Below are 17934 nucleotides of genomic sequence, written 5' to 3'. Positions count from 1 at the left end.
TATGCGAAGCTGCTGGAGATTGTTATCAAACCTTGACATGAGAGGATTGCTGCTAGAAGACTATATGCATGGCAACAGGATTCAGCTCCTAGCCATACTTCCAGAGAAAGTCAGAAATGGTTATTGGAGAATTTCCACGACTTCACTGGCCCCAATTTCTTGACTCTTAATTCCCTTGATTGTAATCCCATGGATTATTATGTGTGGAGCATAGTTCAGGAAGTTACCAACCATTCTGCCTGCAACACCAAGGCCAAGCTGGTGGCCAAGATCAAGGAGGTGTTTGCAGATTTGTCTAGGGATACAGTGCGAAATGCATGCACCAGGTACCAGAGCCATCTTCAGGCTATGGCAGAAGCTGACGACAGCTACTTAGAGTAAACTGTTACCTCCCAACCATAATCCAGTTGATATTTTTTTGATTTTTTAAAAATACTTCTTGTGTGTGTGTGTGGGGGGGGATATTCTGTTTTCTTTTCCTTTTATGCAAACTGTCAAATTTAGTCCAAACACTCAATGAGTCAAGGACATTTACTTCCCATGGACAATAACCTCACCAAGGACAATTACCCCTGAGGACAACAGACGATGATTTAAAACTTCTTAATATATTGGAGATTGGGTAATTAACCAAGTGAGGTAATTGTCCTAGGGGGTGGTAATTGTCCTAGGGGGTGGTAATTGTCCTAGGGGGGGTAATTGTAATTCCTGCGGCTATTGTTGTTTAAATCCAGGTGGACTTCCTTAGTGAGATCATTTCTGTTTTGTTTCTGGTTTTATAGTTCAACATTTTCCTATATAATGGACTGACATTTCTTGACTGTTTACTTATGATGATGAAGGGCTTTTCTGCCTGAACTATATAAAGGTTAAATTTATTCCTGTTCTGCTTTGTGAGAAGCTCTCTATCTTTGCTATTCTTACTATTTTACTTATTTATCACAATGCTTCAAGCAACCTACAATGCTTTTCCTATATGAAATATATGAATCAAGTGTTAAAAAGCAGACAGGGTACAACCTGGTCTCTCTATGAAGGTTTTATTCCTAGTCTGTACCTAGAGAAAAACTTGAAGTTTGGTATATTTATATATGTGTGTATGTTTGTATTTGTGTGTGTTCATATCTATTTGTATACCAGGGAATCAACAGGGAATACTCATACAATACACAGTCACAAACACACACACACATGGTGAATACCTTAGTGACCGACCACCTGCAGCTAATCTTTGCCCAACACATGTACACACATATATGCAAATACAGACACATGCAGAGATAGCACCTCAGTGATCCACCTATTGCTGATCCCTGCCCTACAAATACAAACACACACACACACACACACACACACACACACACACACACACACACACACACACACATACACACATATATATATATATATATATATATATATATATATATATATATATATATATATATATATATATACATATACTTTATTTAAAAGCAGCAGAAATATAACAAAAAAACTGTTACTCTGAGTTTCATGTTCCCGTTCACGATCACCATGTTGCACATTTCATGTGCTTACTCCGGTGTATATATATATATATATATATATATATATACACACACACAGACATTCACACATATATCTTAGTGATCCACAAAGGTGTGAATGTCTGTGATCCACTAAGGTATGTGTCTGTGTATGTCTATTTGTAGGGCAGGGATCAGCAATAGGTATTAGTAGGGCAGGAGTAAGCAATAGGTGGGTCCCTGAGGTGCTATCTGTTCATGTGTCTGTATTTGCGTATTTTTCTGTGTACATGTGCTGGGTAGAGATCAGTTGAAGTGGTCAGTCACTAAGGTGTTCACCATGTGTGTGCTTATGACTGTATATTGTATGAGTATCTGTGTGTGTATTGTGTGTGTAACTTTATATGTGTATGTCTGTAGGGCAAAGATCAGCCATAAGTGGGTTCTCTGAGGACATCAAACCTTCCTGAAGATTTTTCAAATGTACTGGCTTCTAAATAGATTTCTGTGTCATGATTTGGTTTGCCCAGTAATGAAAATGTGGGAATAATGTGGGGAAATTTTTGTATAGGTGCAGGAGTGGCTGTGTGGTAAGTAACTTGCTTACCAACCACATGGTTCTGGGTTCAGTCGCACTGCGTGACACCTTGGGCAAGTGTCTTCTACTATAGCCTTGGGCCAACCAAAGCCTTGTGAGTGGATTTGGTAGACGGAAACTGAAAGAAGCCCGTCGTATATATGCATATATATATACATATATGTATGTGTGTGTGTATATGTTTGTGTGTCTGTGTTTGTCCCCCCAACATTGCTTGACAACCGATGCTGGTGTGTTTATGTCCCTGTAACTTAGCAGTTCGGCAAAAGAGACCGATAGAATAAGTACTAGGCTTCCAAAGAATAAGTCCTGGGGTCGATTTGCTCGACTAACGGCAGGGCTTCAACATGGCCGCAGTCAAATGACTGAAACAAGTAAAAAAGTATGTAAGATATAATATGATAAGCATATGGCACATGGGTTATTACAATATGTTGCTGATTCCTTCTTGCAAGGGGATTGAAGATGGAAGATAGAAAGGAGAAACACATTCAGTACTTGTAGAAAAAGCAAGAAAATGGGGGAAAGGGGCATACATATATTCAGTTGTATGGGGACAGGTGGTGGTGGTGGTGGTAGTTACAATGGAAATGGCAGTTGTGTTGGAGATAGCAGTTGTGGTCGTTGTGCTAATAGTTGTGGATAGTGGCAGGTGGTAGTAGTGTTGGTGGTGGTGAATGTGTTGATGATGAAAATTATAGAGGCAGTGGTACATCGAGGGTTTGGATTTACAAAGGGGCAAAGGAACAACTGATGAAGAACATCGTGTCTATTTCAAAGATAATGGACAACCATTTGCAAAGGACATCTTAGTCTGTGCTTGTTTGTGTGTGTGTGTGTTTGTTTGTTTCGTGCTTTTCTCTGTATAAGAGTGCTGTGGTTGTTAATGTTGTTATTGAAAAGTTTGGGTATATTGTTATGAAAATTTGGTTGTCAGATGGTTGCACATGAAGTGGCAGGGCCTGTGTAGTGTTGGCAAAGACTCTACTGTCGTCATCATTTCTGTTACACTAGTAGCAGTGGCAGTAATGGTGGTGGTGGTGGTAGTGGTGAAAGTTACAATGGAAGTTGGCTGTTGTGTTGGAGGTGGTAGTTCAGGTTTGTTGTGTTAATAGTTGTGGGTGGTGGCAGTTGTGTTGGTGTTCAAGCAGTTTTGTTGTTGTTGTTGGTGGTGTGATGGTGGTGGTGGTGGTGGTGTTGTTGGCGGTGGTGGTAGTGGTGATGGTGGTATGGGGGTGATGTTGTTATTGTTGGTGGTTGTGGTGGTAGTATGGTGATGTGGTGGTAGTGGTGGTGGTTGTGTTGTTATTGTTGGTGGTGTGGTGGTTGTAGTGGTAGTATGGTGATGTGGTGGTAGTGGTGGTGGTGTTGTTAATGACAATTATAGATGTGGAGGTTCTGGCTGTGGCATTTATAGTAGTGGCGGCAGCGGCGACAATGGTTACCATAGCAGCAGCAGTATTTTTATATTTATATTTATTCCATAAGAAAAAGAAAAGTCTCCTTCACAAGATATTGGACTGTCCCTGGAATATGGACGGACGGACGGACGGACGGAACTTCCAAGTAGGAATCCAACACTTTAATCACCAATTAATTATGATGCCCTTACTGTAATCATGCTATGCTTCTTTCATCACAACGAACCTTTCTACCAACATACTTCCGCTACTGCCACCATAATCACCTCCAAATATTGTCAACATCAATACCACCACCGCCACTTCCCGGCACCATAAATCTTACTACCAACACTTCTCCACGATCACCATCAGCAACAAAACTACCACAGCCACCACTACTACAACCACCACCATCAATAACACTGCTGTCACTACTACTGCAGCCACCACCATCAGCGCCACAATTGTCAACAACATTGCTGTCAGCACCATCACTGCCACCACCACCACCACCACCACCACCATCATCATCATCACTACCATCACCACCTCCGCCATTGCTGCAGCCACAATCAGCACCACCAACAACACTGCTGCCATCACCACCGCCACCGCCACCATCATCATCACCACTACTGTCACCACCACCACCATCACTACCATCACCCCCACCCCACCACTACCATGATCATCACCACTACTGTCACCACCACCACCACTACTATCACAACTGCTGCCACCACCACTACCATTACCACTCCCGTCATCATCCCTACCACCACCACCAACTCCCATATCCATCCGCCACTATCACTATTGCCAAATGGTGTTTGTCCAGCAAAGAGTGAACAACACTTTACAGATGTAATCTGTTGTTTCTATAAACACAATTTGGTTACTTCTGTGTTTATATTAAAGAACTTAAGTGACCAACACAAACTTGGAGGGGAAGACTGAACATGGCCAGTTATTGGGTGATATCTGAAGGAATATTTAGTATAGGCACAGGTGTGGCTGTGTGGTAAGAAGCTTGCTTCCCAACCACACGGTTCCTGGTTCAGTTTCTCCACTGTATGACACCTTGGGCAAGTGTCTTTTGCTAAAGCCCCAGGCTGACCGAAGCTTCGTGAGTGGATTTGGTGAATGGAAACTGACAGAAACCTGTCGTATCCTTGTGTGTGTCTTTATTACTGTGTTTGTCCCCCATCACTGCTTGACAACCGGTGCTGGTGTGTTTACATCCCCATAACTTAGGGGTTCAGAAAAAGAGATTGATAGAATAAGTACAAGGCTTAAAACAAAAATACTGGGGCCGATTCATCTGATGAAAAAGAATTCTCCAAGGCAGTGCCGTAGCATGGCCACCGTCTAATGACTAAAACAAGTAAAAGATAAAAGATAGGTGCAGGTGAGGCTGTGCGGTGAGAAGCTTGCTTCTCAATCACATGGTTCCAGGTTCAGTCCCACAGCATGACACCTTGGGTAAGTGTCTACTAGTATAGCCACAGGCTGACCCAAGTTTTTTGAGTGCATTTGGTCATCAGAAACATGAAGAAGCCTGTTGTATATATATATGTGTGTGTGTGTGTGTGTGTGTGTTTCATTTGACTAAAATTTCTTCAAGGCAGTGCCCCAGCATGGCCTCAATCTAATGACTGAAACAAGTGAAAGATTAGATACATTAGTATAATGCCCAGGGCAGAACTTTTTAATAGGCGGGGACATGGCTGTATGGTTAAGAAACTTGCTTTGGAACCATGTGGCTTGTGTTTAGAGGAAATAATATTGTATTTTGAAGGAATATAATGTTCAGAAGACATAATATTATATTTGGAAATAATAAAATTGTGTTTAACCCTTTAGCATTCAGATTTCTCTATCAAGTATAATGCTTATTTATTCATATCATTTTGAATTAATTGTGCATTATCTTGTAGCTTTGAGATTTTCATGATATGACTGCTTATGTTTAGAATGGTAAGATGACTGTATATATTTAGAATGGTAAGATGACTGTATATATTTAGAATGGTAAGATGACTGTATATATTTAGAATGGTAAGATGACTGTATATATTTAGAATGACATTGTAGGGTAGATATGAGAGGCTCAATCTCACCAGTTTATACATAAACTAGGTAGAATATTTGGTCCTGACATGGATGGTTTAAATGCTAAAGGGTTAACCCTTTAGCATTCAGATTATTCTGTTGAATGTAACATTTATTCACACAGTTTTGAATTCATCCTGCATTATTTTGTAGCTTCAAGATTTCAAAGTTGTATTTATTTTTAGAATGACATTGTAGTGTAGGTGTGTGAGACTGGATATGGCCAGTTTTAACATAAAACAAAGAGAATACTTTGGCCAGATGTTATATCCTTACCCTAACCCTAACCCTAACCCTAACCCTGCAACAGTGTAATAACAATATAATCGAAACAAATGGCAGTAACCACACGGGATGTAACAACAATCTTTTAAGAACCAACAATCCAACACACTAACTCGAACTGTAAGCTTTGAAGTCCAACTTTAAACTATCACCACACAAACTGTGGAACTAGCATGAACTACCTCACTTACTCAGACCACTACTATTTATATGTAGTGGGGGGCATCATACTCTCGCAAAACCCCAGATAAGGCCAATTTAAATGCTAAAGGGTTAAAATGAATTTTCAGTTCATTCTACAGTCTTTGATAATCCATATTCTTGCAAGTCCCCCAAAAAAGGAACACTAAAACTAAGGGTGGAAGGGCTTTGAGCAAAGAGATGAGGGGTTGAAGAATGAAAGAAGGGAGGAAAAGTTCTTATTGTAGAGGAGCTACATTGATTAATAGAAGCTACAAGTCCAGTTAAATCCCTAAGCTACAAGGTGAGAAGGGAGGTAGATGTAACTACATTTTCCACTGTGTCCTTCACTATTTTTAAGACAGAAAGATATGATCTGGGAAAAACTTGGCTGCTATTTCTCTAATGCCAAGCAACTGTACAGAGGTTTTCTTATTGACTTGTAACTGACTTCCTTAATGAATGTATCATGCTTGTGTGGGCAGACAAACGATAATGAGCTGTATCTACTCTTGCAATTAGACACAGTCTATGGTGACTTCCTTCTATTCACTGTGTCAGCCCATTTTCAATTCAGTGCTAACCCATTGGTTGCCTCAGTAAACCTGAATGACATGAAATATCACTGAACATACAATCAAAAACCTCGTTCCATACAGCATCTGATTATATTTATTGTCCTCTCACACAGCTAAAACTACATTCATATAAATTTGAATTCCCGTGTAATATCGTATTTTAATACATCCATCTTAGTGCAGCCATCTTGGTGCAACCATCTTGATGCAGCTGTCTTGGTACAGCCATTTTGGTGCCACCCATGTGGCATCACTGATTTGACACTGAACTATTTGAAATGTCTTAATATTTCTCTCATTTTAATGTTACTGTCATTCCCACCCTCTTTCCTACCATCTCTCTCTCTCTCTCTCTCTCTCACAGAGTAAATTCTCTATGTGCATGAGGAGAATCTAGGTGGTTATGTCAATCATGTCAAATTAATAAATTGTAATGACTGTCTTTCCCTCTCTTTCTCTCTCTCTTTCTCTGTATTTCTGCACACACACACACACATGTATGTATCTGTGTTTGTCTTCAGTACCAAAAAAGCACTGTCTAAAACAAACAGATTCAGTATTCAGTCAGTCAGGCCAAATTGCCAGTGTCCAAGCAGCCATGTCCAAATAACTCATTTCTTTATATCTCTATATATTCAAGAGCAGTGTATGCAGAGAGGTACTCAATGTATGCCTATCAAATAGGGAAGGAGTCTCATTTGATTGAACCATGAAAAGAACCTCTACATGGTCTCTCTCAGTTTGGTAGACATAGCAGCCAAATTTCCAACAGTCACATCAAGTCTCACTCTAAATATCCCATTGCTGCTTTACACTTGAACTTTAACATTTTTGTTACCGTATTTGTTTGAAAACACAACCTTTATTTCAATTAATTTTCAAATGATGAACTTGGTAAAATAAATTTCTTTATCATAAAACTGATTTTTTAGAACATACATTAACAAGGAATTTTGGTGCAAAGATTTAATTTAGACTACTTTAATGCTTTGTCTGCCATACTTCTTTTGAAATATACTGCCTCTATTGCAATTAAATTTGAAAATGATGAAGAAATTTGGTAAAATATATTTATCATTATTAAGCTTGTAACTGGAACATGAAATTTTGGTTGGAGGCTTAAATTTTAATCACTTCAAAACAGGAAGTTTTTATCATAGGACTGGAGGCGATCTCAAGCATGTTGGCATCAATGGGGTTAAAAGAGACATAGTCCTCTCCATAGAATCATAGACATGTACTAGACTTTGGAGTCTTGGACTATTCCTTCTTGTCGCTTTAGATGAAATTGCTGATGTATGTCAAGAAGAGTATTTAATTATACTACTATACCTCTTATACTCTAGGCACAGACATGGTTGTGGTAAGAAGCCTGCTTCCCAACCACATGGTTCTGGGTTCAGTCCCACTGCATGGCTACGCGGTAAGATGTTTGTTTCCCAACCACATGCTTCTGAGTTCAGTCCCACTGCATGGCACCTTGGGCAAGTGTCTTCTACTATAGCCGCCCCCTCTCCATGCCACAGATTTTGTACAAGGGTAAGGCAGATGCCAATCAGTTTGGCACCAGTGACATCATAACTCATTTCTACAGCTGAGTGAACTGGAGCAATGTGAAATAAAGTGTCTTGCTTAAGAACACAACACAGCCTGGGCTGGAAATTGAACTCACTACCTCATGATTGTGAGCCCAAAGCTCTGACCACTGAGCCATGTGCCTTCACAATGACTCAGTCAGTAGAAGACAATAAACACTCAGTCCCAACCTCTTGGAGCCTCCATGTCTTGTGGAGTGAGAGATGAAAAGCTTGTGTGGTCATTTGGCCCAAAGACTTGAAATAGGCTGAACTTGGCTGAAAGTACCTAAGAGCCAGGTGGTGCATTTAAGTTTATCAATCATCTTTTTACCTTTTATCTTTTTCTTGTTTCAGTCATTAGACTGTGGCCATGCTGGAACATATACACAAGGTCCCAATTAGTAGCGTAGGATTCCATGTAATTTCCCCCTATCAGGTCCTATCTACAGTGTTATTAGGCCCAAGAGTATGATAGAAGATACTTGCCCAAGATGCTGTGCTCTGGAATTGAACCTGAAACTAAGTAGTTCCAAAGTAAATATCTTAACCACCCAACCATTCCTACACCCATATAAAAATATTCACAGTGAATTTCGAAGATCAAAGGAATTTGGTGGTAGTAGCGGGGAGGGTGTGAGATACACTTGATACAAGTGTGGTTGTGTGGTAAGAAGTATGCTTCCCAACCATATGATTCTAGGTTCAGTCCCACTCCATAGCATCTTGGACAAGTGCCTTCTATAGCCCTAGGTTAACCAAAAACCTTGTGAGTGGATTTGGTAGACGAAAACCAGAAGAAGCCCATTATAAAGAAACGCATGCATGTGGGTGTGTGTATGTGTCTTTATGGCTGTGTTTGTCACCCTCACCCACTGTTGGTTTGTTTACATCTCCGTAATGTAGCAGTTTGGCAAATGAGACCAATGGACTAAATACCAAACTTTAAAAATAAAAATAAATACTGGAATCGAGCCATCTGACTAAAACTCTTTGAGGCAATGCTCCAGCATGGTTGCAGCCTGGAAAAAGATAATGAACAGAATTTACGACACTGATGTCTCCTTCATTGACTCAATATATTGGGTCATCCCATAAATAATGCGGTTTTTCTCAGTTGCATGAACTATAAGTCAGAGCGGGATGGGATAAAATACTTGCATCAACTTGCCATAGAAGCAGGTAGTAATTTTACCTTGTCCTTATTCTTAGTGCAAGTTTTAAAGAGTGCAGTTCGATTTTAGCAGTTATTTTTCAAAGCCATAATGGAAGTGACAAAGGAGCAAATTTGGCATATTTTGCTTTATGAGTTCAATAAAGTCAACAACACAATAGAAAGTGCGAGGAATATCAATGCAGTATATGGGGATCGGACAATAAGTGTAAGCCAGTGTCAATTGTGGTTCCAGAAATTCTGAGCTGGAAACTACAGCCTAGAAGATGAGCCTCATCATGGAAGATCTGCAGAGCTTGACAAGGATGTCCTGCAAAACTTGGTGGAACAAAATCCCAATGTAACTGTTGAGGAACTAGCAGAGAAGCTTGGGTTTGGTCATTCAACCATTCATCGATACCTGCGTGCCATTGGAAAAGTCAGCAAATTGGGTCAATGAGTTCCTCACAAACTTCCTGAGTCTAATTGTGCACAGAAAGTGAATGTGTGCTCTTCTTTGCTGTCACGTCTCATGAATGAATCTTTTTTGGACCGAATAGTGACTGGTGACGAGAAATGGGTTTTCTATAAAAATGTCAAGCAACAAGACAGTGGGTAGGGAAAGGAGAAACACTTGCACCCCAGGCTAAAGAAGGTCTTCACCCAAGAAAGGTGTTATCTGTTTGGTGGGATAAGAAAGGTTTAATCCACATCCTTAAGTCAGCACTAGAAGAAAAACGACCATCTTTGGTTTCAAGACTAAAGGTGTTCTTCCATCAGGATAATGCTCAGCCACATACAGTGAGGATGAGAATTCCAAAGACTGGAACCGTTTGAATGGGAAACGATGCTCCAGCCACCATATTCGCCAGACATTGCCCCTTTTGATTATCATTTATTCTGCTGTTTTCAAAATCATTTGGATGGAAAAAATATAAATCCTGTTGATGAGATCAGAACAGTACTGGAGGAGTATTTTACTTCATGGACAAGTGAATTTTGGAAGAGGGGCCTTGCAAGTCTACCAGAAAGATGGAAGAGCATTGTAGAAAACGAAGGAGAGTATATTTCAGATTCAAAAAGAACTTTATTTATCTTAATTCTGAAGAATAAAAGAAGTATAAAAAAAACCGCATGATTTATGAGATGATCCAATAGTAACTTTTGTTGTAAGCATTTTGTTGGCTCAGTTTTTTTGTTTTCCTCATTCATATAGAATTATTCCCATACATAACAGAGATTTCTTTTTCTTCATACCAATCCTTTGATCACGTCTAAATTTAGTTGCTAGTTATGTATACACAAATATGCACATACACACATGTATATACACACACACGTACAGAGAGCCACACCTTGTAGGTGTATAACTATACTATATACCCTTCGCTGTATATTTTACCTATTGATTTCATAACAAACTATTGTTTAACATGATATTCAAGGAATGTAAATAATACTATGTTCGTAATCTGGAAACTATTTTCTAGATGGCAGGTAGTTAAATGTGATCTTTAGGAGGGGTGGGTGTTATAGGGGGCTATGCTTGCTCTGCCCCACTTTTTTATTGTTTCATTTTTGTTTTGTTATTTGTAAATTCATTTTGGATCTATATCAAAGTAAAATAAATATATATTAATCATATATGTTTTTTTTTTATTTTATTTTATTTTATTAACAGGTTTTCCTGAAAGAAGCGTTTGAACAACATCTAGAAAAAGCCTCCCGTTCTGTACAGGATGAAGCTATTTTGTCCATACAGCGAACTGTGAGGGCATTCATAGTCCGTAAGAAGTTTACAAGGACCATAAGATCTGCCACCAATATCCAGAGTGCTATCAGAGCCTGGAAAGTCAGGTAAGACTTTTATATCCCGTCCCTATTGATTACTTGGAGTTAAAATGGCTAATACTGGTTGTTATTTAACCCAAATCAGCTCCAATTAATTAAAAGTATTCTAGTTGGAAGTCTCCTGTATTTTATTGGGTTTTTTTTTGTTGGATATGCTGTTTTTGTATTTTTAAAAAGAAACAAAAATGTGAGGTGTGATTTTACTTGGCTCTTATTTTTAGCAGGTTGAATGATTATATATATGCTCCTACAAGACAAGAATCAATAATTTATCAAACCATCCGAGCTATGCCACATTTTCTCTTCCAGTTGTGTGAGTTTGTTTGTGACAAGGATCCCATTGTGATTATAAATGAAATACTTAACTCTGACTTTTGTTGAGGGCCTAAGAGTATTGCTCATGACTTTTGCTGGACTTCCAAGACATCAATATGGTTGATATCCAGCATGAACATTTCTAAGTCAACATTTGCAGGGTAGTAAAAAAAGAAAGAAGAAAAGCAGGTTAGAGAATGGATTTCAGAAGGTTGAGATTGGTAGAGTTGGGTGAAAATCTCTGTTACTAATCTTCATTAATGTTATTAATTAATGTTGTGACACTGGATTTTAATAGACATTGTATGGAAATATCTGGAAGCCAACCAAACTATAAATACAGCTTTAAAATCCATAGAAACCTTTCAGTTGATTTTGTTTTTTTTTCTTAATGTCCAATAAAGGCTAAGTTTAGAACCGACACCAAACAATTAGCCCTGTTACGTCTTTCATTCACAATGACAATAACATTTTATTTTGTGTCTATATATATTTTTGTAGCTTTTATTGCTCTTCAAAAGTGCTCAATGGAGTGTAGATTGTTATAGATATGAACAACAGAGCAGTTTTAAAGTATCCACGCCCTATTAAAACACAATGGTAACTTAGGTGGAGCCATTACTTGGAAATTAAAAGAAATAACTGATATTTTTGTGCTTATTTTGTAAAAAAGGTTTTATAGTTAAATCTCATTACTGATATCAGTCATTGAGCAATTGTATCACTCGTTATGAGTTAGAAATCACCATTACCAATTTGCGTCACAATTTCTGTCTGCTGATATGAGTTGGACAGCTCTTGCAGTCCTTGTTGTCTCACACACATTGCACTCATCTGACACTCACGCTTGTCTCATTGCACTCCTTGTCTGGGACTCTCTACAATAGTTCTTATCATGTGACTGACATACATTACAATACTTTTTTATCATGTGATTCACGTTGCAACAGGGAAAACTGGCCGTACTTGTTGTATACGTCTTACAGCATGGACCTGGTGATTTTTTTATCACACACCCAGAACAAGAGAGGTTTGATGTGGCAGAACTCAAGTATTATGTCTACTCTATAGCAGTTCTTATTCACAATTATTGCCCTCAAAGTCAGCTTATCTGTGCTATTGAATATAGAGTTTATGTCCCCTGTATTTTGCATGTGTGCTTGTGTATGTACATACATCACATTATAAGCTTTAAGAATATTTTCTTTTTCTTTTTTCTTGTTCATGCGTCAGTCATTAGACTGCGGCCATGCTAGGGCACCACCTCAAAGAATTTTTTTAGTCATATGAATCGACCCCAGTACTTTTATTTTCTATTGACCCCTTTTCCTGTACCACTAAGTAATAGGGATGTAAACATACCAGCACTGGTTGTCAAGCAGTGGTGGGGAACAACTACGGACACAAAGACACACACTCACACTTATGCAATATATATCTATGATGAGCTTCTTTCAGTTGTCGTCTACCAAATCCACTCACAAGGCTTTGGTCAGCCCAAGGCTGTATGTAGTAGAAGACACTTACCTATGGTGCCATGCAGTGGAACTGAACCCAGAACCATGTAGTTGGGAAGCAAGCTTCTTACCACACAACCATAGGGTTTTTAGGGTTTGTTTGATTGACTTTGAAACTACTAATAACATGAGTTCACCTATCTATGCTTGTGGATAAATATATGTTTGACTGCTAAATCCACAAGTTTTTTTTTATTCTCTCTGTTTATTTTCTCTTATTCTTTCCTGTTGAAGAGCTTAGGCTTGAAACATAAAAGACTTCCTAACTTTCCTGAGCATCAAACTAATACACCTGTCTTTGTCTTTTGATTTTCTGTAAATTTACCCTATGTTTTATATATTTAGTCTGTTGTTATAGTATTTGAGCATTCCGCAATTGTTTTGTTGATATATAAACTTCCTTTCTATGTGGGCTCCTGATCCAACAAACCTAGAACTAAAAGCATTTGGACTGTAACAGTCTTTTCTTTACTGATACATTGTATTTAAAATAAAATTATTCTATGTTTTGTGTCCTTCCTTTTGTAATCCTTTGTTTCACATGTGATACATAGGACATATTTCTCTAGCATCCTTGCATCATATATGGTACACATCCCCAATATTTTTCAACCAACAGTCTAACTTGAGACTTACAAAAGGAAAGCTTTATATTACTCAGAACATACGAAACAAGAGTTAACTAAAAATCTGGTAACAAGCACGGATGTTTAAGACAAACTTATGAAAATACTTTGAATGGGCAAAGGGTTAAGACATTATGGTGTGATCTGAGAGAGAGCTGGTTTCTATTTTGAGCGACTATATAAATGCTGCCTTCAATGACTCATTGTGTAGGTAAACTATTTTGTTTGTTGTCTCTGCAGTCTTGTTACAAGGCCAGCAACATTGTATTTAAAAGGCTTTTGTAATTTGACATTTGTGGTAGCAAGATTTAAGATCTCGCTCAACTAATGGATACAAATGTATGATCCCACAATAGAACTAAAGTACTTACTTATAATATTGTTTGAGTTCCCTTCATTAATTTCACTTGTCATAGATTTTATAAACTTCCTTATCATTTATTGTATTCAATATGTGTGATGTCAATATATTATTTATTTGATAACCGAATCATACAAGTGAATACTTCTTGTGTATTTTGCAATCTTCATGTATGAGTTATTGTCGTAAATCACAATTTTGTTTTCTTGCACTTTAACGATCTTGTAGTGAAATTTTCCTGTGTGGCTAAGAAACCCATTTTGCAACCATTTAATTGATTTTGGATTCAATCCCACTGCACAACATCTTTGGCAATTCTCTTTGTGATTGAATTTGATACATGGAAACTGTGTAGAAGCTTGTCATTGTGTGTGTATGTGTGCATAATATTTATCTATTTATTAATATTTAGCAGAAGTAACAGAGTGACTCAAGGTCTGAGAGTGTCGTGACAAAACTTCCAGACCTTAAGTCACTCTGTTGCTTCCACTGAATATTAGTTAAAATATACATATTTTACTCATATTTTGAGTTCTATTTTTCCTATTTACACAAACATACCAATATATATATATATATATATATATATATATATATATATATATATATATAGTACACTCTGTGGAGTGGTTGGCATGGCATTAGGAAGGGCATCCAGCCATAGAAATCAAGCCAAAACAGACTAGGGAACCTGGCATGGTCCCTGGCCTTGCCAGTTCCTGTCCAACCCATGCCGGCATGGAAAACGGGCCTTAAATGATAATGATGATGATGACGATGATGAATATTTTGTGTGTGTGTGTTTGTATTTGTCTCCTCCTGATTGTTTGATGACTAGTGTTTGTTCATTTACATCCCTGTAACTTAACAGTCTAGCATAAGAAACTGATAAAATAAGTACTAAACTTTAAAGCAGGTACAGGTGTGGATGTGTTCAACTAAACCTTACATGGCAGTGCCCCAGCATGGTCGCAGTCCAATGATTGAAACAGGTAAAAGATAAGAAGATAACTAAAATTGAAATCTATTACCACTACTACCATCACCACTACTACCAACACCACCACTGCCACAACCATCAATACCACCACCACCATTACCACTACTACCACCATCACCACCATTACTAACACCACCACAACCACCATCAACAGTGTTGTAACTAGGTATGTGTGTGTGTGCGTATGCATGTATGTGTGTATGTATGTGTGCATGTATATACATATGTATATACCATCACCACTATTATCAACACCACTACTACCATCAATACCACCACAACCACCACCACCATCACCATTATTACCAATACCACCACCAACATTTTAACCACCTCCACCATCACCACTATTACCAACACCACCACTACCTTCACCACTGCCATCAATACCACCACCACCACCACCATCACCACTACTTTATTGATTTTTCGCCATGTTGTGACCAATACAAAATGAAATTAATAGCATGTCAGGTTTGCAAGGGTCGAGATTGAATCAGTGATGTAACTAGGTATGTGTGTAGGTATATGCATATGTATGTATGTATATGCATATGTATGTATATATACATATGTCTGTACGTGTGTGTGTGTATGAGTGGATGGAGGTGGGGCTGATGGTCACCTTTCTTAATCAAAATCAATAATGTCCACATATCTGATGGTAACAGCTGGTAAACTTGAATGGAAAACACACAGGTAATGATGTAGTGGTTGCTTAGAGGGAGAGAAATCAATGGAAGCTGTAGTTAAATAATATGTTAATGCTGTTCAGCCTTGAAAGAGCACAGAAAACTACAGAATGAGCTTCTCCAGGAAAGAGAATATAATTGCAATTCGACGGAGGAAATACATAACATTGAATATTGTGAGGACATTTAGCTGCCATTTCTTTGTTGTTGTTGAGGTCTCCTTCCTGTAAAACCAAGTAAGTTAGAAACCTCTCTCTCTCTCTCTCTCTCTCTCAATTTTCACATGACACCACCTTGCCAAACATTTGTGCATGTCAAAGTAATGGTGAAGCCTGCACTGTGATTACTTGATGTGTTAGAAATAGCAGCCGAATATCTCTCGAATCAAATCCTACTGTCTATAACGAAGAAGAAAAAAATAAAAAGAGGAAAAAGAGAATATCGAATGATAAAGCTTCAGATAAACTGAGACTACAAAGATGGATGGGGCATGGCTAGAATGTCTTAGGTTGCAGCACTGGTTAAAACAGAGCAGTTTGAGGACAAACAACAATGTTAGTACCTGTCAAGCTAATGAAGGACCATCTATGAGGTGGGATGCTGAAAAAGTCCTGGCCTTCAATAAAAGAAAATACAGGAGAATCAGTTATGATTTTACTCAACATATTCCCCTCTTGGGTTCACATACATTTTGCAGCAGTCCTTCAGTTTTTCTGAGCCCTATAAAAGAACCCAGAAGGTTGGGCTTCCAACCAGGCCTTTTGTGATACCTTAATGCCAGGAATTTTATAAATATTGTGACAATAGTAAGGTCAATCTATCTTTCTTCCTCTCCTTTTTTCTGCAAGAAATTGGATCTACTCAGATCTGGAGAGATTGGGGAACTGCCATGTTTCAATGGGCAAAATACATCAAGTCATACAAAGGTGTTCCTACAAAGCTACCTGGAGTTGAGGTTCTTATGGAAAAAGGATACACGTATACATAAATGTGTGCATATGTATATGTGTACTTATATGTATGTATGTATGTATGCATGCATGTATACACACGCATATTCAGAAGTATCAGTGCCAAACAGTGTTTCACATAAGCGAACTGTAAGTGACTAGAAATGTTTGACATATTTCAACTTCTAAAGAAAAATTCACTGAAGTTGCAGTGGAGAAAAAAATTCCCTCTTATAGTAAAAGTTGTAAAAACACCATATCTGTCAAGTGCCATTGAATTCCCAGAAGCATTTCTAGTTCTCTATATGTACAATTTTGTGACATCTCTCTTTCTCTCTACCATATATAATATATATATATATATATATATATATATATATATATATATATATATATATATATATATATATAGTAAAATCTACATAGTCAGTTCACATGTCTACTGAAATATGCTTTAAATGTTTACAACTGGCGGAATCTAATCTGTAGGATGACACTTTTGTTTTTTTTTGACATGTTTATGTGTAGACATCAACATAAATACATACATAAATAAAACGTGTTACACACACTCACGCGCACAGATCTATGCTCATACGTTCTTGAGTCATGCTACTTTTTATCTTTGTCTAAGCTTGACTATTTACTCTTTCATTTTAATGCACTCAAGCTCAAAGATACATGCACACGTGCACATGCATATACATGTGTGATCCTTAATCTGTTTACTATTACTAACCCAAGTTATTTGCAAAACCATTCACTGCATTATACGCCTGCCTGTCTTACTCATTCATCAACCCACTTTAAACTACATGTAGTAAGTTTGTACTCAACCAGGCTTTTGATAACTATCTGTAAGAACGGAACAGAGCAGAACAGAAGAGCTTCTGTTCCTTGTTTAATATTAGGGTTACTTGCTCAACAGGTTCAGTCAGTGATAAATGAAACAATAACTTTTGTTATGATTTAATATAAATTTCTTCTATATATATATATATATATATATATATATATATATATAGGGTTTTTTTCTTTCCTTTAAATCTCATTTTTTCTCTTTCATGTACCTGATTATCAACAAAAAAAAGTAGCAAGTTAGAAAAAATGTCATTCATGTTACATTTATATTGCATTATGTATTTTGGGTTTATATTTCTTGATTTTTTTGTTTGTGTTTTTTTCTCTGTGTATATCATCATCATCATCATCATTTTAACGTCCACTTTTT

General features: G+C 37.7%; 1 protein-coding gene across 5 annotated transcripts in view; it reads left to right on the top strand.

Annotated features, from left to right (window-relative positions):
- The window catches only part of LOC106881175 (unconventional myosin-XV), a 329895-nt gene that overhangs the window by 159396 nt on the left and 152565 nt on the right, over positions 1–17934 (top strand). For all 5 annotated transcript variants that reach the window (XM_089364116.1, XM_052973941.2, XM_052973940.2 and 2 more), the window contains one exon: positions 11073–11248. In XM_089364116.1, coding sequence (XP_089220242.1) covers positions 11073–11248 — 176 coding nt within the window. The remainder of the gene's footprint in view (positions 1–11072; positions 11249–17934) is intronic.

Source organism: Octopus bimaculoides, chromosome 16 (genome assembly GCF_046866305.1).
Source record: "Octopus bimaculoides isolate indiv1 chromosome 16, ASM4686630v1, whole genome shotgun sequence".
Classification (NCBI taxonomy): domain Eukaryota; kingdom Metazoa; phylum Mollusca; class Cephalopoda; order Octopoda; family Octopodidae; genus Octopus; species Octopus bimaculoides.
The sequence above is the reverse complement of the archived record's forward strand: the minus strand, read 5'-3'. Positions and strand labels throughout refer to the sequence as shown.